At 42.7% G+C, this 19,657-nt stretch overlaps 2 protein-coding genes across 4 annotated transcripts in view; one reads left to right on the forward strand and one right to left on the reverse strand.

The window, feature by feature from the left end:
* Positions 1-898: 898 nt before the first annotated feature.
* Positions 899-10,996, reverse strand: TXNDC9 (thioredoxin domain containing 9). Of its 3 annotated transcripts, none has more exons than XM_050974629.1 (5): positions 10,848-10,996; positions 8,928-9,144; positions 6,682-6,800; positions 4,636-4,890; positions 899-2,440 (listed from the first exon to the last, which is right to left on the reverse strand). In XM_050974629.1, exons 2-5 carry the CDS (start codon positions 9,114-9,116, stop codon positions 2,323-2,325), a joined length of 681 nt encoding a protein of 226 aa, XP_050830586.1. In that variant the 5' UTR covers positions 9,117-9,144; positions 10,848-10,996; the 3' UTR covers positions 899-2,322. The 3 variants fall into 3 exon arrangements, with proteins under 3 accessions (XP_050830586.1, XP_050830592.1, XP_009083654.1); XM_050974635.1 differs by having other exon boundaries at positions 10,719-10,858; XM_009085406.4 differs by lacking the exon at positions 10,848-10,996 and adding an exon at positions 10,347-10,626.
* A 53-nt stretch (positions 10,997-11,049) lies between these two features.
* The window catches only part of EIF5B (eukaryotic translation initiation factor 5B), a 38,066-nt gene continuing 29,458 nt past the window's right edge, over positions 11,050-19,657 (forward strand). The window contains exon 1 of the mRNA XM_050974570.1: positions 11,050-11,474. Coding sequence (XP_050830527.1) covers positions 11,059-11,474 — 416 coding nt within the window. The 5' untranslated portion in view covers positions 11,050-11,058. The remainder of the gene's footprint in view (positions 11,475-19,657) is intronic.

The raw sequence follows: 19,657 nt of genomic DNA on the forward strand, positions 1-19,657 counted from the left end.
AGCAAAAATAAAATTTTGGGGTTTGAATTGTTCATCTCAAAGTAATATGCAGGATGGAGGTGTAACCAAGAGGACTGTTCAGTAGCAGTTTTAATTGAGATTGCTACTGTCAAAGTAAATCTAAACTTATAATACTAACAGTCTTAACTTCCTTTGCTATCCATATCCATGGCAGGGGGGTGGGAACTAGATGATTTCTAGGGTCCCTTGCAACCCAGCCCATTCCCTGAGCCTGATTCTACCCAAGCCACACATTCCTGCAAACTCCTTGTATCAGCACTAGAGTATGTGTGGTCATGTTACAAGCCTGAGGAAGGAAAAGGTCCCAGGAAGAGGGGAGATTAACCTAGAAAAAAAAATCATCAGCTTAAAGTGACATGAAAGCACAGACTCCAAGTAGGATTTGCACTGACTTTGTAATAAGGCTACTCACGTGTGGAACTGAGTAACCTCCAACAACGCACCGCGCCGGAATCCTGACAAGCCCACGCATTTCCACACACCACGCAACTACATTAGAGGTGATTTTATATTTACACAGCTTATTCAACACAATTAGGGCTCAGTGATGACTCCTAAGACACTTGTAAAAATACTCTTGGAACATTGGTTTCCTGAATTTCATGCAACTGGATGCAGGGGAAAAAAAGGAGCACTTTCTAATGCATTTAGAGAGTTTGTGCATTAAAAAAGGGATCAACGTGAAGCAAGTCTCCTTTATGCAGCTGTGTAATTTTAAGCTGTGTTCTCAAAGTGATCCTGTATGTTAGGACAGGACTGTATATCACCTGTCCTAGAAATCTAGAAAGGGCGCAAACAAACTTTCTGATGGATTTTATTAATAGAGAAATTATTCCACAGCACCTAGATCTTCTTTGAAAGGATACAGTAGTCAACATTAGAATTAAAATAATTTTATTTCAATGTACATGAACAGAAATAAAATATAATTTTTTAAACTTAAAGAGATATATTGCTGGGCTGGCCCAATCACAAGTGTTCTCTACTACAAGGCAGCAAGACTGGCTAGACCCACTTCACTGCTATTTGGACCACCTGGGTTCAAAGTACCACCTCAAAAGGGTCCTTCAGCACAAAGCAAATAATTTTTCTGAAAATGAAAAGAAAACTCATCAATGGTTCACCTAGCCAGGAATATTATATTGTGTCCAAGGAAGATCTCTCTTAAAAATTCTGTCCATCACTGAAGAACAGTACACAGTATGTCGCACTATATCTAAACTTAACAATCAAGGTTTCTCCCAAATACTCTTCTCTACTCTACTCTCTTGTACTCTTATCTGCTATAAAATCCACACATTCACAACCATAGAATGATACAAACCCATCAACAAGGCTGTTTTCAATATGCTTGTTGCTATGTGCTATTGCCTGCTGTATCAGCTCTGACATGCAGCATTCGTAGATGGTAAAAGGGCATTTCTCTTGGCCATCTATTTCAGAATTCACAGAAGTTATGACTGTTTTTACAACTTACAGTGAAATGCAGTTTATTTATTCAATGGCATGATATGGCACCATAAGAAAAGCAATTATTTGTTAAATTGCACAATTTCTTTACTAATAATTTTATGGTGCTTTCCTGATAATGCAAGTAATAATAAATATAAAAAGACAACTGGAAGAGGAACTTATAAAGAACAATCTTTTTTAGAAGTGAATGTTACCTCCTTTAATAATGAAAAACAGAAAAAAAACCTTTGTTAGATTCAATGAAAACAACAGGAAGTAGTTCCTCACACAGCACAGTTAAACTGTGACTTCCTTGCCACATATGTGGATGCCTGGATACTATGAGGATTTAAAGAGATTTTTCTTCTATTGTTTTAAGCAGCAAATGTTTTCAGATACGGTGTTCCCCAAGCTACAGACTGCTTAAAGCAGACTGTGGGGAAGCATTGCTATCCTGGTCACCCTGTTTTCCTTCTTCCTTGTGCATCTCCTTTTAGCCACTGAGACCAGATCCTGGGCCAGAGGGACCTTTGGTCTGACTTCATACAGCTGTTCCTAAGTTACTTCAAAACATTTAATAAACTTATACTTAAGACAAAGGGCTTAAGTTCATCATTTGCCATGTCATTTAGTTAGAAGGACTAAGATTTTCAAATGACAAATGACTTCCAAAAGAGGAAAAAAAAATACTTAAGCTTTTTCCTGCTGTGACTCAGTTGTATAAAACTGTATAGAAAAATGAGAATTATGTGCAGATGTAATGAAAAGCAGTAAGCTTTATAAAAAACATTCTTAGAAATGTACCACGCATAAACAAAAGATGATTTACAAATATATTTAGCGGCTCTTCTAGTCATCATCAGAATCTGAATCATATATCTTTCCTCTGATGGTCTTCTTGTCCAGCTTTGTAAAGCTTGTTCCATATTTCTTTTGACTTTGAAAAGGTGGATCCATCAAGTTTCCACTACAGAAAAAGGGTAAGACAAGTTGATTAAAGCCATATTCATACAGACAGTAAGCATCATGTCTAATGACCTGTTTCTCCAGAAACACACATTCTAATAGAATACAATGCCTACTTGCTAGAGCCACCCTAAGCAGCACTGTGGTGTTGCTAGCATAGCACATCCTGGTCAAAATGGCTTGGATAACTGGAGTTAAAAGGCAGGAGTGTGAAAGTAAACAGCACCTGTACGTGGAGCTGTAAAATGAAAAGGCTATTCCTGCAAACTGATCATGCTAAAGACATGCTACAGTTCAATCTGTCAGATAGAACTGTAACTAGGGAATTACAGAGAGACTTTTCAAAACAGCTGGGGAACCACCAGCACAAAAGAAGCTAAAATGTTGCTAAAAGGGACTTTGGAGTCAGAACTGGGTTTGCCAGAAGCCACTTTGTGCTATCTATCTCTTCCCAGCAGGAACTCACACCTCAGAGTGCCCCCATGATCCTGCAGGGGCTCTCTCAGCAGCATGTGCATCCATGGGAATGGGCCTGGGCTCCCTGGTGGAAGCAGCAGGTTTTCACATAAAGCTGGAGCACCTGCTTCTCTTCCAGCAGGGTTGTGCAAGGAGGGGAATCCCCTCTAGCTGCTCAGAAAAGGGTGTGCCCTGCTTTTGCTCACATGACCTGTGAGGGGTTTGCATCCAAGTGAGTGAGTGAGTGAGTGAGCAATTACAACAGTTACAACCTTCTGGAATTAGGTATAAAGGTGTGTTTAGAAATGTGTAGTTCTTTACAAAATATTAATACTCTTTTGGTGATATTAATCCTAAGTATACAGTTCACAGACGGTAATTTAATCACATATGTTAAATTAACATACCACTTGAATCCTGATTTTGGACAAATAATTTGATCTGAACAGTTTTTCCCCTAAATAAAGTATACCCTTTTACCATTTGCTATCCCACAGGTTGGAGGAAAAGAACTATTTCTAAGCTCTGAGGAGGCCTCTGCCCTTTTCAGGAACTCCAGAGAGTGGGAAGTGGGAACTGTTTCAGAACAGTTTGGAAATCAGGCTCGCATTGCAAAGCCAGGGTCTGCCAAAAGGAACGAAGAACAAAATTCCCCCACTCCACAAGGAGCTAAGAACAAATACACAGTACTAGTAGAGTCAAGTAGAAGTAAAATTATGCCATAAGCCAATGTATCAACATTTAGCAAATTTAGTGATGCTTGATACAACTCCAGTGAAGGATTTTTCCCATAAAAGGCTGCTGCAGTCTAGAATATGCATCCAAGCTGTCTCTGCATATTTCCTTTTTACTGAACTGGGAAATACCAGTTGTTTTAAAATTGTAAGTTTCAGTCATTTCACCCAAAGTTCAACAGCTACTAAACCAAATTGAGTAGTAGCTCCTTTGGCTTTAAGATACAATACTTCTTGCCAAAATTTTACGTCATTAGACATTTAAATAAATCCAGGTAATGAATTTTAAAGTTTAAAGTGCACTAAATACATTCAAAACAATAGAGCAAAATTAACCCAAAATGAGAGATGATATTTGAACCACACTGGAAAGGAAAGAAGAATTTTAGTAAATAATTCTCCGGTAAAGTTAGGCTATTGTGGTGACAGATATGTTCTACTGCCTTTTGTTCTGTAGTCTTTAGCAAGATAGTTATGATGATTATATTGTACTGTTACTAGTTTATTTACACTTATTTAAATTATTTTCCACTTTCAGTACAGTTTGTTGAAGAAAAAAGTATATTCATGTATGTAATACTGACTTAGACACAGTTTAAGGATGACTTGCTGAGTTTTCTCTGAAGTGGATGAAAAATGCTCAGACTTCACTGCATTGCAACTGTGACATGAAGCATCTATAGATGCTATAGGATTACATTACATGCATGACACTGAAGCCATATTCAGAGCATCACTGCTTCTACATACACCTCATGAGAAGAACTGGGTTTATTTTTATTACTCTACAAAAGGGACACCTCAACACTCATTACAACGTCTCAACACTTTGCCAAAGAGATTATCTCCTTTCCCTTGATGAAGCACACAGATTAAGTAACTAGATTAAGCTCTTACATGTCTTTTTTAGCATACAACATAATAAAGTTACAACCTTTCCGATTCCCGTCTGCAAGCACATTCTCTTTGTATTTAATCTGAAAAGAATCACAAACCACTTAATTACCTGTAATTAATTACATCTGCACAGCCTAATCTCCATTCTAAGGTTTCTGTAGTGAAGTCATCAGTGTTACCGAGGTCGGTAAAGCCCACGACGTAGTCTTGTGTTTTCCCGTCTTTTATTAGTGCTAGAGTGGGAATTACTTTGATGCGCAGTCTCTCACACAAGAAAGGAGATTTTTCAGCATTTAATTTCAAGAATTTTGTCTCAATGTGCTTTTTTGCCAATACAGTCAAATGTTTGTCCATTATTTGGCACCTGTGGAAAAATTAACCCAAAATATATAGTGTTAGAATGAATAAGCTGATGAATAAGCATTGGAGAGGAAGTTTAAAAGGAGCAGTAAAGATCTAGTTCTATCATGTTAATAATTAGACATTACCTCTGTAATAGAGAATTTAGTTTCAAGAGAAACTATGTTTCAGAGGTAGCTAGATCTAATGACTAACAGTGGAACAGCTTGGAGCACCTCTACTGTGTAATTATGCCATCCCTTTCTCTAATTTCTTCCTAATTACCCTCTGTAAACCTGGAAGCCTCGCTCTCCTTTCTGGAGGCCTGCATTTACTGATGACATCTCTTTCTATTCTTCCAGCTCAAGCTTCACTGCCTGTCAACTGGAAAAATTTCTCTACAGAAGATTTCTTCATAGAAGTACTCTCAACATGATAAGAGTGTTCTGGATTTCTGCAGTCACTACCTTCACAGCTGAGATGCAGTAACTCAGTGTAAGTGGAAAAAAAGTGATTTGCACTGACTACTTCGCACAGTAGTGCTAAAGGCAAAAATACGTGGCTTCTCTGTTGCCATGGAATAGGAGTGAGCGTAAAACTACTGCTTCTCAGCCATGGGACAGTGATGTGAACTGCTCAAAATACTTGTCAGATCACAGAGATTCATGGACTCATCACTGAGGAGAGCTGAACAGATCAAAAAAGCTAGACTGGGCAAAGATGAAAGCAACTTGATAAGGTGGTTGGTAAACCCAACACACAAGCTTCAACCTGTCTGTCAGCATGACACACTTTACAAAGCACTTTCTCAGAAGTTCCTTCTCCAGTCTGAGCCTACAGACTGCTGATTCAAGAAACAAGAACCCAAACCTGTATTAGCTACTTCATTTGCAGTGACAGCCTTTCACCCTGAGTAAAAGCTAGCCCAACACAACTGCTTTAAACACTTAGGAAATGTAGGACATGGATACCTCATTGCAAAATCCAGCCTTGACCTCTTTCAGTTTCTCACAGGGAGACTGTTTCAGTTTATATTCTATAAGTCAGGGAGAACATAACACCTTTGGAGGGAAAAAAACTCGAAACAACCAAAACCAGGACAACTGGTTCCTCCTCCAATAAACTACTCTACTTTGCTACTGCATTTTAACAGAACACATTGAGAGAGACCCAGTGAAGAACAGCCTAGAACCCAGAACTTCCAAAATTCTTCTAAGGAAGTGGGACATCGTAGTTTGGGTTCCTATTCTGAGTCACCACATATCGTCAGATCTAGGTGTCTCACACTCTAAAAAAAGCGACAGATTCACAAAGGCACAGGCACAAAGCGAAAGCAGCTGCAACTGATCCTTTCAGAGTAAAAGGTTAAATTCTCAAGATGCCTAGACAAGATTTTGGGGGTTTTTTTCCTGTTTGCTAGAACAACCCAGAATATCTCTATCTGGACTAACCAAAGCATCTTTTTGAAAGGCTCCTCTTGCATGGTCTACATTTACAGACCTAACTGCCTCAAACTAAATCAATAATGAAACACAACAGTCTCTCAAATATTGTCAAAGAGGTTAAACATCTATGTTCTAATCAACTATGCAGCAGAATATTAATTGTTGTCCAATCATGTTCAGATTAACTGTAGTGGAAAAATACATTTAAAAAAATCAAATGTCTTGAAAAGTGACTGAGATTTATAATGAAGCAATGTGAATAGTTCTAAAAATGTCTGTTCATGAGTGGGATTTGAAAGAACAAAAAACACATCTGTTTTTGTAGACACCTTTAAACAAAATTTTCTTCAGCACAGCTTAGTTAACTATACCTGAACGTTGTATCTCTATAGAAATGGCAAACCACGTTTTTACTTTCTTTGACTTCTTGGAAAAAGTCTCTCTCGCTTGGGATTTCTCTGTATTCTCCATGACCTTTTGAAAGCCACTCCTTGAAAAACATAAAAGCAAATAATTAGTATGGAGGTTGTTAGTCTATCTATTGTGCAAACTCTACAGCTTTTAGAAAATGTCACAGGGGGCCTGCAGTGAAAACTCATTTCATACAGTACTGGAGAAACAAATCACTTCCTCCCCTTTAGTTTTATTTTAAAAATACACATACAAGGCCACCTTACTTATTTGGAAATACAAATCTTGTAAAGAGCTACATAAAATTCTGCAATGCAGCCTCTCAGTAAGACAAGAGTAGTTCAAAGAATACAACAAAGACTCTTGGGATTTGAAAATTCTTATGTACACTCAAAGAACTCATCTAAACTTAGTCAAGTAATTACATTAATTAAATAAATTTCTTTTAATTTTTTACTCTATGAGAAAAAATCAGTAAGAGAAAAAGCCTACTAACTCATCTGCAATAAATGATGTTTACCTATCAAATATACACTGAAGGGATCTTAACATGAACCAGGCTCACAGAAAATCAGGCAGAAAACACATGTGCACCATCAGTCATAACATCGATGGAGAAACAGAATGTCACAAGCTAGAATTTAGAGGTAACTTCAAAAACTGTCTGATTAAGTGTGCAAACACAGTTTCCAAAGAGCTAATCTTCCCCATTTTCAACAAACATACTTAAAGGAAAAAACCCACAGCCTCTACAATACTAAAAGGTAATTGCAGTGTATTTAAACAAGTACAGACTAATCTACATTATTAGAAGTAGTGCAGTATGACAAAATTTGACATAAACCTTAATTTTCCAATAGGGGAAAAAATTTAGATAAATCACTGTTCTTAATCTTGCAGTTTTGTCTTAGGAAGGTGAAAGAAAAAAAGTTTCCAAGCAAACCAAAGATATCCTGTAAGCTAAAATAGGGTAGAACAAAGACTCTCCTGAATATTGTATACATTAAAAATTCATGCAAGTATGAGCATATGAAGAAGTCATCATGATGCAAATCAAGAACTCACTTATCCTCCAACAGTGATTGTGCATTAATTCCCCTGTCCACAGATTTATTCTGGAAGAGTGTGAAGCACATTCCTTTTACTGAGCAGTATCCTACACCACATTTGCATTTGAAAGCATGTGAGAACAGTGACATGAAGAAGTTTTTGCATGAACCTATCACATGTTCATATCCAAGGACATCTAAGTGTTACGACTTCTGAAAAAGGAAGACACTAGAATCAAATATAAACTGAACTTCTGAAGACAAGTGAATAGTGTTTCTCTTCTGTGTTTACAGAACCAAAGCTGCTGGCGCTGCCTGTCCTCCAGCATCCCAGCCATGCCATGCCATTTCACTGCATTCCCATTTCAAAGTCTGGCATCAGCTTTTAAGGACTCCATCACAGCCAGGTATCTCCTTTCAGCCAAGCCACTTCTCCCCCACCACAATCAATTTCTTGTTTAGGTTAGCTCAGATGGAATAAGCTAAGAAACCTACAGCTTCCTTACTTACTTATAATTCAGGTCTTACACCATATGTTACCAAAATGATGGTGTAAACAATTGCTCAAGAAGAGCTCTGAGGGAGCATAAAGACCTCATTTGACATAAGGTGTTAGGTCCCAAGGGAGTATTTCCTTCCGGTAAGAGGAAATGAGCAGTCCTACAAAGCCAATATTTCACTGGCTCAGAAGGAGTGTGACAAATTATTCCAACCTAGGAACAAGGAAAAATCCCATTTCACCCTACTAGAAAATAGCTAAAGAGGAGGGCACATATCACATGCTGTAAGTAAAAATCCACACACTTCAGAAGGAGCCTAAAGCCTTATGCTTTGGTTGCCTACAGGACTTATGCTTCCAGATAGCAATGTTCAGTGAACAGGGACACACTCAGATCTCTGTATGAAACTCCTTATCCTATCCTTATTGTAACAACCACAGAGGTGCTTCTCTTCTCCTGTTAAAAAACACAAAGCATGCACATGTGGACAGACACTTCCTTTCCTGGACAATTTAAAATTAATAAACACAGAAGGGAGAGAAAGAGGGAAAAATCCACAAAACCAACCAAACAACCCTAAACCACTTAGTTCACACATACAATTTTGAAAAAGTCTGTTACACTCTACACATCAAGAGTCTGTACTACAGAAATTACTTGTTTCTGCTGCTGGCTCTTTTTCAGGGCCTCCAGCCTCCTCTGTTTAAGGCGTTCCAATTCATCTTCATCCATCTGGTCCAGCTTCTGTATTTCAGCATCCAGATGTTCTTCCACAACCTTGGTTGACTGAAGTATTTCATTCTCCAGAACTTTTTGAAGGATATCAACAGGGGTATCAGCAGCCATCTTTAGCTGGAAAGTGGTCTCTTCAGAGCTGTGGAAAAAGTGATATGAGGAATTAACATTTACACAAACAATTAAAACTCTGATCTCTCTTTGCTTGCAGTTCACACCATACAAAAACAAAGTTCTCTGCTATTTGAAGACAGGAGTAGTTAACAGATAGTTCTTTTCTTTACTGCAACCCACTTTGAAGAATACTTTCATGATGAACACAGATGGCAAAGATACAAATCAAGTCCTATTATTTCAGCCCCAAAGACAGCTACTGAAAGTGCACAGGAACATAAAACTGCTTGTTAATATAAAGAAGAAAAAATCAGCAGTTCCAAAATGATGCTCATCCTGAGCCTGCTGTACCTACTTTAACAAATATTCTGAAACAAGAAGATTCAGTTGGAAAGCTCCAAGCTGCTGGGAGGCGGTAAAGGATGCCTCAGAACAAGTCTAAGCAACGCTCAGTATGTAAGTTTGTCCCAGTAGTTTAAATGCAATTACTTTAAGCTCTCAGGCACAATAACATATATAAATCTGAATTAACACTCCTCTCCTCAGCTACAAGAAAGACAAGGTGCTCAACAGCAAATGCTCTAGGCCAATACACTGCTTTAATTAGTTCCAGAAAATTGCTACTGTAAACAACAACCTATGGCAGCCAGCAAGAGGGTTTAAAAGCCATTACCTAATTGCTGGGTGAAGAAACACAGCCAAAATAATTTTCTGCAAAGTTCTCCCTGCCCAAACACATCAAAAGACACACAACACTAATCAGAGTGCATGAAGAGTTGTGACAACACAATCGACTGTTCTCCCTAATAAACTTATACTGCAGAAAATTATCAGTGTAGTGACTGACAGTCCTGAAACGGTGACAGTGCACAGTCACCCTACTCAGACTCTCAACCTGCTGACTACGGATCTGAGCTGCCGACTTTGCGTTCCAGGGTACTCTTGGCTGTATTTCAAATCATGCGAACTGCCAGCGTCACTGGCTTTGTGAACACCTCGCATACACAAGCAAGAGAAACATTTTAAGCAAGGCCGGGAGAAGCACTCAGATGACGGCAGCAGTCCAGGCGCAGGGCAGCACCAGCAGCGCCCGGCCCGCTGCCACGCGTGTCACTGCCACACTCGCTCTGGCCCGCGGCCTCGCTCTGCCTCCCTCTTCCCAAAGCTCCTAACCACGAAGTCTGCTTGCCCTCCACCCTTTCTTATGTTTCCAGAAGGAATGTGAACCTTGCCGGCGAAGATCAGAGGCCAGCAGGTCTCCAGGAGACGGAGAGCCCCTACTCAGCTGGGGCAAAGGGAGGCTGGTCCTCCAAGCAATCAGGAGGGAAAACAGGACCAACCCCCGGGAGTCCCCACTGCTATCCGAGGTGCCCAGCACTATCCCGGCCTCCAAGTCGCGGAACCCCGCGTGCCAAGAGGCTTCTCCTACGCAGCCGGGAGCCTCGGCGCCACCGGCGTGGACGCGGTTCCGCCAGTCGGCCGGGAAGTGGCGCCGGGGTCCCGGACGAGCGGGGCGGCACAAGGCGGGGCCACTGCGCAGGCGCGGCGCGCCTTCCTCCGCGGGCTCGCTACACACAACGCCACAGAAAATGCACGCACTCGGCTCAGGACGGACTCTCCAAGGGCGGGGCGCCGCGCCGCCCGCCCTGCCCCAGGCTCGTTGCTGGTGGTGCCGCCGCCTGCGGCCGCGACACCGACCCCGACCCGTTCCCAGCACCCGCCGCTCACCCTCCGCTTCCTCGCGCGCCGGCCGCGCCCCTCCGCCGCTATCGCGAGAGTCAGGGCGGGACGCACCGCGCGCGGGTGGAACTCCCCCCGACGCGCTGATTGGCCGGCAAAGCGGGCGCGCGCCCCTGCGGGAGGCCGCGCGCGCACCCGCGGAACTACCCCCGACGCGCTGACTGGCAGCGGGCCCGCACCCTGCGCTGGCTACGTACGTATGTACGTACGTACGTGCGTGCTTATGTGTGTGCGTGTGCGCGTACGTGTGTGCGTGGGCGGGAGCCGCGAACTTGGAGTCCGCCCACCCCGCGGGAGGAGCGCCACTCGCCCGAGGTGGCCGCCGCAAGTCCGCGTCGCCGCAGCTTTACCCCAAGGTGTCCCCGCCTCCGCCAGCACCCGCCTACTGGGGCGCTGCCGTTCCCTCTCCCACCGCGCTTGCGAGGGGCAGGGTTTGGCCGCGAGAGGCGGGGCAGGGCACGCCCCCTGCTTCCAAGGCATTTTCCCGTCGCGTAGGCGGCTCTGGCGGTGGCAGCGCTTGGCGCTGTTCTGTGGGGGATTCCTGCTCGGGGTTGGGCGTGAGGCACTGTGTAGCGGTCGGGCGCGGCGGGGCGGGCCCCGTAGCGAAGGTGTGAGGTAAGTCAGGCTGCGGGGGCTGCGCAGTCCCGGCGGGCTCGCCGAGAGTCGGGCTGTGCCGCAGCAGCTGCGGCTCGCCGTCTCTTAGCTTCTTCTGTAAGTGCGCTGGAAGATCCGCTCATATAAGTAATGGGATATTAAAGCGTGGATTTTTTAAGAAAAGAAAACAGAAACAAAACAACCAAAAACCCAACAACAACAACAAAAAAACCCTACCAATCCACCCAAAAAACCAAAACGCAACACACGTGTTCGGCTTTCTTCTTTCTTGGAAATTTGGCCCCCCGGTACCGAAGTGCGCTGACGGGAAAGGCGCGGTGGGAAGATAAACTCGGCCTTATCTGCAGTCGGTTGGGAGCCTGGGTGGGAGAGACTGATAAGGAGCTACAGCTGTATAAAGGCAAAGGCAAGTAAGAAGTCAGGGAGGTGGTGATCCTGAGGCTGAAAGGTGTTAGTGAACAGTGAGCCTTGCTCCGTCGACCAAAGGAGTTACGGTGGCAGGGTGATGACAACAACAGAACACGTGCAGCTCTCAAAGCCTATTAAATAAAAACATAAAATGTTGTCTGTGTTGCCCGTGAACGTTGTTATTTCTGTTCCATCCTGCTTTGATCCGGAGGAAAGTGGCCACAAGAAGGTGAGGTCGCACCTGTAGCCCCTCCACCCCAGTATGTCGTGCTTGCTGCCTCGCTTCCACGCTGTCTCTCCGAACTTCAGCCACCTCCTCCTCAGAGGAGGAGGGCCCCGGCGCTCCTGTGAGAGGGCACAGCACTTGCTCCCTTGGCTCCTTGGAGGGGAGTGGGAAGGAAAGCTTTGTACACTGAGAAAATCTGGCAGCGGGGAAGGAATTACCGTGCTTTAAATGCCCGGAACTTCAGTAGGTCACAGCCATAAACTCAGTGCTGCCTCCTAGGCCCCCCTAGGAAGAAGGCCAGTCACCGCAGGGGAGGTCGTAAACTGGTGACTCTTCGCCTAAAAGGTAGGCGGGTGGGTGCTGGGGTGACGGACCAGCAGAGCCCCGTGAAGGGCTGGGGGAGGTGACCTGGTCATGTCCCGCACCAAAATGACTTCCTGGTTGCTGTACTGCTGCCCTGCTCCATGAAAATCTCCTCCTTAGCCTCTTCATTCCCCCACTTTTGCTGAGCTATCCCATTTGCCTCCAGGTAAAACTTTTCAAACGCGTTTATTTTTGACTATCAGTCAGGTTTCATGGCCACAGTCCTGCCTGGAAGTTCTGGGGCCCCTGGAAAGGCAGGAGGGCTGGAGGGAAACTACAGACTGGGGGCATCATTTAGACATTTTCCAGGGCTGCCAGAGGACCAGGAAGGAAGGTATAAGATTCGGGGCGTCACTTAGACATTTTTTGGGGGCTGCCCAACGTCCAAACTGAGGCGAACGAGGCCGGTCAGTCCCTGGAGCACCCGAGAGCAGCCGGCGCCGGGCCCGTTCCTCCTCCGGCCGGCAGGAGGCGCTCGCGCACGGAGTCTCGCGGCGCGGGCGGGGCGGGGCTGGGGGCGGGACGGGCGCGTGCGCGGCGCGCGGCGGTGCCATATGCGCGGGGCGGCGCGCGGGGCGGCGCGCGGTCAGCGCTGAGGGGTCGCGCGCACCGGTGCCGCCGCCATGGGCAAGAAGCAGAAGAACCGGAGCGAGGAGAGGTGAGGGATACGGGGAAACCCCCTCCCATTCCCCCGTCTCGCCGCAGGGACCCCCGCGCCGGGCCGCCCGCGGCGGCGTGACACGGCCCACACGGCGCTGAGTCAGGCGCCGGGCCCGGCCGGGGCTCGCGGCCTCATCGCAGGCGGGGCGCGCCAGGCCCGGCTCGGCCTGGCCGTACGTGTGCTTGTCCGTGAAGGGGCTGGCAGCTCGATTTCCAGCTGAAAAATAGCTGCTTAGTGCAATTGAAGTGATTCAAATGTGGGTTTCTTAATTATTTTTATCTCTTACTGGGCGTTAGTGCTGTAGATCGTGTTGTGACACTGATATCTACATGTTTCGTGCGCTTGCCTAATAAATGAAAATGTTGGATAAATGAAAGTGGTTGGATGATAAGAGAGTCCCCTCTGTCGCTATATTCATATCGTCGTGGACAATGCCCCGTCTATGAACTTTTTTGTGTCGAAGAGTTTCCTATAAAGGCAGCTGTATTAACCATATGGAATGCTGACTGAATGGCATTCTGTATATACACGCTATCAGGAGAGAATGTATTTTTACTTGTCACTGTAGACTTATAAGAAAGAAGCAATCAGTTTAAACAGTGGTTTTAGTTTTTAATAGTGACAGGTAATTAAATGAAATCCGATATCTTTAAACGTATATGAACTAGAAACTGCAACGTTTTTTCTTTGAGATATTAAGTGTTTCTCCTCTGGAAGTTCTCCACATGACAGCTGTGTCAAAAAATACTGTTTAATCTCTAAGAATTTATTACTTAAGCATGTATTGATGCTTACTAATACTGTTACTCTGTATCAGGTTAGGGTATAAACTGTTTCAGTTTCATTGGTCCTTTCTGGGTAATGAGTGTTTTCTCAGTGAGGTATTTTCCTTTCTGTCTGTTTTTCCTGATGCCTTTTGCAATACCACGTGTGTTGATTTTTAGTATCATTATCAACTTGTTTCACGGGCTGTATTTGACAGGAATAGCTCTGGTGAGGAGGGAGCAGCTCTAGTGAGGAGGTGAGTTGAGTCTGACTTGAGAAAGAAGAGGGAAGGGTTGGACATTTTTGCTCTAAAGAAAAGAAGACTTAGTGCCTGCCTTTGTATGCAGTGTGGTAGGTGCCAAATGCATGGAAAAGCCTTTGGGTACTGAAACTCTGCTTCTTGGCGCTGTTTCAGGGGTAGTGGCTGGTGTATAGAGAACACTTTGAGAGTCTTAGTACCTGCTAGATAATTCGTTCTCTCTCTGTATCTCTGCACATATTTCTCTGTGTGAATTACTGAGCACAGGCCTCTCTGGTGTGCTGTGCACAAAATGTTGTGTCTAAAAGTGGAAGCATACCTTAAAGGAAAGGTCAAGAATTTCTTGTTAGAATAGTTGAGATCTTGAGCACCTAATTATTATTACATCAGATCTTAATGTTGCAAAAAAGAAAGAATAAAAGTGCAGTTACAGTAGTTGTGCTCCCTGTTGCCAAGTCCTAAGGTCAGTAGTTTCATCCTGGTGGTGAGCTGATACAGAGTTGTCAGCATCAGGTGTCCTTCACCGGGTGCGTGTGATTGCTCATGGTTGTGATTTCATCTTCCTCACTCTAGGATCCTCTTGGGATCATTCTATGTACTTAATAATGTGACTTTGCTATTCTCTGATTATTCCATGAAGCTCTGTGGTTAGCTACCTCCATTGGTTATCCACAGTACATCCAAATAAGAGAAAGGCACTGTGTATTAAATACTGTTTCTTTCTTGTTTGTTACCCTTAAAACCAATTTTGTTCAGGTCTGTGTTTCTTTTAGCCAGCATCTCTCAAGTTGTGGGGCATCCTGTGCCGAGTCTGTAGAAGCCATCTCTGTTTATCATATGTGCCTGTGTCCGCTGTGTCCTGTCTCTTCCCTTCCCAAAGCTACTGCTCCCATATCAGGCCTGTATAATGTATAATAATGTAGTGTATAATATGTAGTGTATTTTTCTACACTACATTATTGTTGTGGACTTTTGATTATCTCATTCTGTGCAGTGACTGTTTGTCACTGATTCTGTATGAAACTATGTTTGCAGCATGCCCAGGTAAACAACAGTAGAACCAATGAGGCATAGGCACCTGGTTTATTGGAGAAATTGCTGTCACAGCTAAATCAAGGAACGGTTGCAGGAGGTCAGGAGTTCAGCCAAAGTAAGCCCTGACAGGCTTTAGTCCCGATGTTTTGCCAGTGTGGTACCAAGCTTAGTAATTGCTCCTAGCAGTGACGGAACTGTCACAGGGCTACGCAGTTGTATGGCAGGGAGAGGGATGATGTGGAAGAAGAATACAAACAGGCATGTGTTTGAAAAAAGAGGACAGGATGGTTACACTGGCTGTGTTTTGTAGAAGGGACTTTGAGGGATAGAAGTGAGGATGGACCTGGAAAGCCAGTCGTGTTTTGGAACAGGTGTTACCTGCAGAGGTAACTTTCATTTTCTGGTCGTCTTGGTTCTAGGTGACATCCTTATGAATGTCACATTCCCTGAGAGAGAGGATGCACTGTATGTTTGCATCTGTGGCTTGAATTTGGAGTTCCAAATTCCCCATCAGTCTCCTCTCCATTTCCGGTAAAGTGAGAGAGGAATGGCACTGTGTAATCAAAGGCTTCCAGTTGGATTTGCTTGCTGCGTCTTCAGTTCTGTGCCGTATAGTGCTGTACTATTTATTCCCTCCTTTTACAGTTATGTTACAGGTACAATCCCTTATATCCTTTTTGGCTGCAGATCCCAAATCATGTGGCAGCTCATGGGCACAACTTGTAGTGCAGAGGAAGCATGTGGGAAGGTGCAGGTGGTTATGTTTATGCCGTGAATATTTGTTTGAGAATCGATGTGGTGACAGAAAGGAGATTTTCTGCTTGATACACTGAGACAAATTATGTAAGGTACAAGTAATCTTTACTTTTCTCCCCTCAGCCCCATAGCTTTGACTTCTGTAGTGGAGTTTCCTCCTCCCTTGTTTCTGCTGAGTATGGTAGTGGTCATACCAACAGGCTGAGGATGAATTTTGTCCGTATGTACTTATACTCTGTTTGTATAATAAGACCCTGAGATGATAGCTGTGATGAGCAGGAAAAGAATGAAAAGCAAGACTGTACTGTTATGAAAACACTACAAATCTATACTATACCAGCATCTCTGTTATGCCCTTCTGGAGCTCTGTTAGTGACTCCTGCTGCTGTGCATCTGCCAACGAAGAGTATATTTATCTAGAATGGTCAAATACATGGTGACTTTGTGGTGTGTTAGATGCTTTGTAAAGGTGTAGAATGTCTTGGGTAAAAATAGCTCCTAACCCTGAATAGGGAAATTGCTTTAATTGTTTCTTCTTCAAAATCTTTGTGTTTCTGGTAATCACTCATTTTCAAATGAAATTTCATGGCAAATATTTCAATAAAAATATGAGAGATTTGAGCTTTCAAGCTTTTCTAATTGAAGAGCAGGTTCTCTGATGTAGAGTCTAGCTCCTTTTGGGAGGAGTGTTATGCTTTGGTTCTTTGATATGGTTGTAATGGCAGAAGGTATGTCAAGGTTCTATCCTACTGTCTTTGAAATTTGTTTAGGAATTTTTTTTTAATGTTTGTGATGAAAGGCTGTTTTAAACTACAGAACTCTACTTTGAATCTGAGCCTCAAGTTGCTGCTGTAGACTTCCTAGTGAGTGTGCTATGTACTCTGTGTTACAGATTATTGCTCGCTAGAATATGGATCTTTCCCTTTGAAGGTGTTAGCTTTTCATATGTTTGTCCTCTTCTCCCAGTTTTAAGTCACCTTCTTTTTCTCTTAATAGTTTTTCTTAGCTTCCACTAGGTAGTATTTAGCTGTGTTTATTCTTCTGTCCTTTAATAATGTGACCTGTTTTCTAGGCATTCCACTGATCATTCATGATTATTGCTTTGGAAATTACAGGTGCTGGCTGTGATTCTGCAGCCAAGAGTGAACACAGCTGCTAAAATAAGACTTAGAGTATTCTTACTGATGCTGTGTATTGCTTTTTATCTGGTATTGTCTACTAGTCAGTATATTTCATTCCTTTTCCATAAGCGTGTTAAGTAAAATCTTCTCGATGTTGTGTAGGGGAGTTCTGTGAAGGCTAGAACAGAGTTTGGAAAAAATCTGTACACCAGAGTGTCGCTGTAAGTTATCTGTGTCTCAAAAATATTTCCACAAGCAAAGGTTCCTGCAGCTCCATCAAGGACAATAGCTGATAAGCCCTTGAAATCCCTCTTTTTCCAATCTCATCTGGAAGATGGAAGATTTTGTACTCAAAGATGGAGCAAAATAATGCAAAATAAACTCACCATTTCAGAAATTTGTTGTCCTGTTCTATGCAAATGTATATTTCTGTTCCTCCCAAACTTAGTTTTTCATATTTACAAGAAAATGATATATACTTATTGGAATTTTAAAAAGCAAAGCATCATTGTAAAAAGTCTATAAGGATCATGAAATATTTGTAGTAAGGGCAGCATAAACCAAAAAACACTGCACTACACTAGGAAGATTGTAAGAAGCAGCTTTTCTTGTGGAAATCTTTATTCTTTTCATTATCTTCATGGTGGCATCTACATCTCACGTGTAACTACTGTTCATGAAAAGTATGACAACAGTACAATGCAAGCCATTGGGAATTGCAGAACCTGTTGTTTCAGTTCTCTGAAGACTTCTGAAAGCCTGAAATGTGTTTCTTTAAATACATGCTGTAAGATGAAGTATTGGCTTTAATTACAGTTCATGTAGGTGGGCATCATTTGCTCTTCAGGATTATGGACAATGTAAAGTCTAGTTCTGAAGTTGTTTTAAATGGTGTTTTTGTGATGTATTTTGATTTTATACAGTGAGGTATGTAGGATATGGAAGTTGTGAAACACTGAATTGGTGGTAGTTTCTGTTGTCTTTGCACTTTTCTTAAACAAAACAAAAAAAAAAAAAAACAAACCCAAAAGAACTTCTTCAGGGAAGACCAAATGCTAGTTTTTTACTTAGTGTTTCATATTCCATGCTTTTAGTAATCTTATTCTCTTGAGATGTAAACATAAACTGAACCATGAAGAGAAGCTTTTTATCTTGAAATTTTGCTATATTTTTGTTTAAATGGGAATTTTATGTTGTGGGGGTTGTGGTTTGTGCTTTTTTTTTTTTTTTTTCCTTTGGTGATTTTTTTTTCCTTCCTTTTTTGGTCGATTGCTCATTTGGTTTGGTGTTTTTTCTTTTTTTTTTTAATCTGGGTTATATAAAGGAGACTTATTTTTCTAGAATCTGTTTGTGTTAAAGGTGTAGTTCTCTATCTTTTTCTTCAGAAGGTTTTGCTTAGCTGGTAGTTTTGCCACTCTTTTTCCCCAGCCAAACTTGAAAGAGAAGGCATGACTCTTTAATAATGGAATCATTGTCTTGGGAGCTTGAATGAAAAGCAATTACCCTTTTAGTCAGATTTTACTTCCTTGCTCTCTCATGTAATTAGGTAGCTTCACCAGCTTCCTTCATCTGTGAAAAATCGCAAAGGTGTAGTTCCAAGTAAAACTCAGTTCAGTTGAGCTGCTGGACATTTCAAGCCCTGTGGTGTTACTTTTGCTCTCCCCAGCTGCCAGCTGTACCTGCTTCCATTGCAGGTTCATTCCCCATTCAGTGCTTATGGGCCCACAGTACAAACCAGGTGTGTGTTTTCATCTGATGCCCAAAAAGGGTTTTCTGTGTGCACTTGTGGCCACAGGCTTGCCTGAGCTGGTAAGAGGGGAAAATGTGGCTGGGAATGGGCAAGGAAGTAAATTCTTCCCTCCCCTATGCCTTAGTTTGAGGAAAGGGCAAGAGGAGGGTGCCCTATTTCTGGGGCTGAGATTTTAATTTTATTCTTTAAGCAGCAGTGGCGGGTTGCGTAGCTGGTACTCACATGGACACTCCTTATTTGCTGGGCTGAGAAAGGAGCACAGTTCTTTCTTTCCTGAATTTCAAACTGTCTCAGTCATATGTAAGTTAAATGTTTTCAGTGGAGGATAAAAAAAGGCAACAAAAAAAAGAAGCTTGTAGTGTTGATGTACTTTGATAGGCCAAAGTGAGAAAAAGGCCAGGGCTTTGTTTTCATGTTTTGAATAGCCTTGCTGAGTCAGCAGCTGCTTGCATTTTTCATTTCATAACCCACTTGAAGAACAAGTTGGTGATGAACAAACAAGGGATTTTGAACAATTAGATTATTACTTCCAAAATGGTTTAGGTTTTGGCACTGTTTAAACCAGTTGCTCTAGAAGAACTTGAACTAGCATTCTGTCTTTCAAACAATCTTAATACTACAGGTGAAAACAGCTACAAGTATGTCATTCAACATTGGTAACTGGCTGGTTTTGGATAATCTTGTATGTAGAAATGCATCTTATTACTGGATTTATGGCTCAAGTATGTGGAGGATGGGTAAGGTGCTCTAGGGAAACAATGATAAAGATCTGTCTAGAGGTATTAGTTTTACTTGGTCTAAAACAACTGCAAAACCAAACACATGGAAAGAGATGTGTT

The sequence above is a fragment of the Serinus canaria genome, chromosome 1, assembly GCF_022539315.1.
Source record: "Serinus canaria isolate serCan28SL12 chromosome 1, serCan2020, whole genome shotgun sequence".
NCBI lineage: Eukaryota > Metazoa > Chordata > Aves > Passeriformes > Fringillidae > Serinus > Serinus canaria.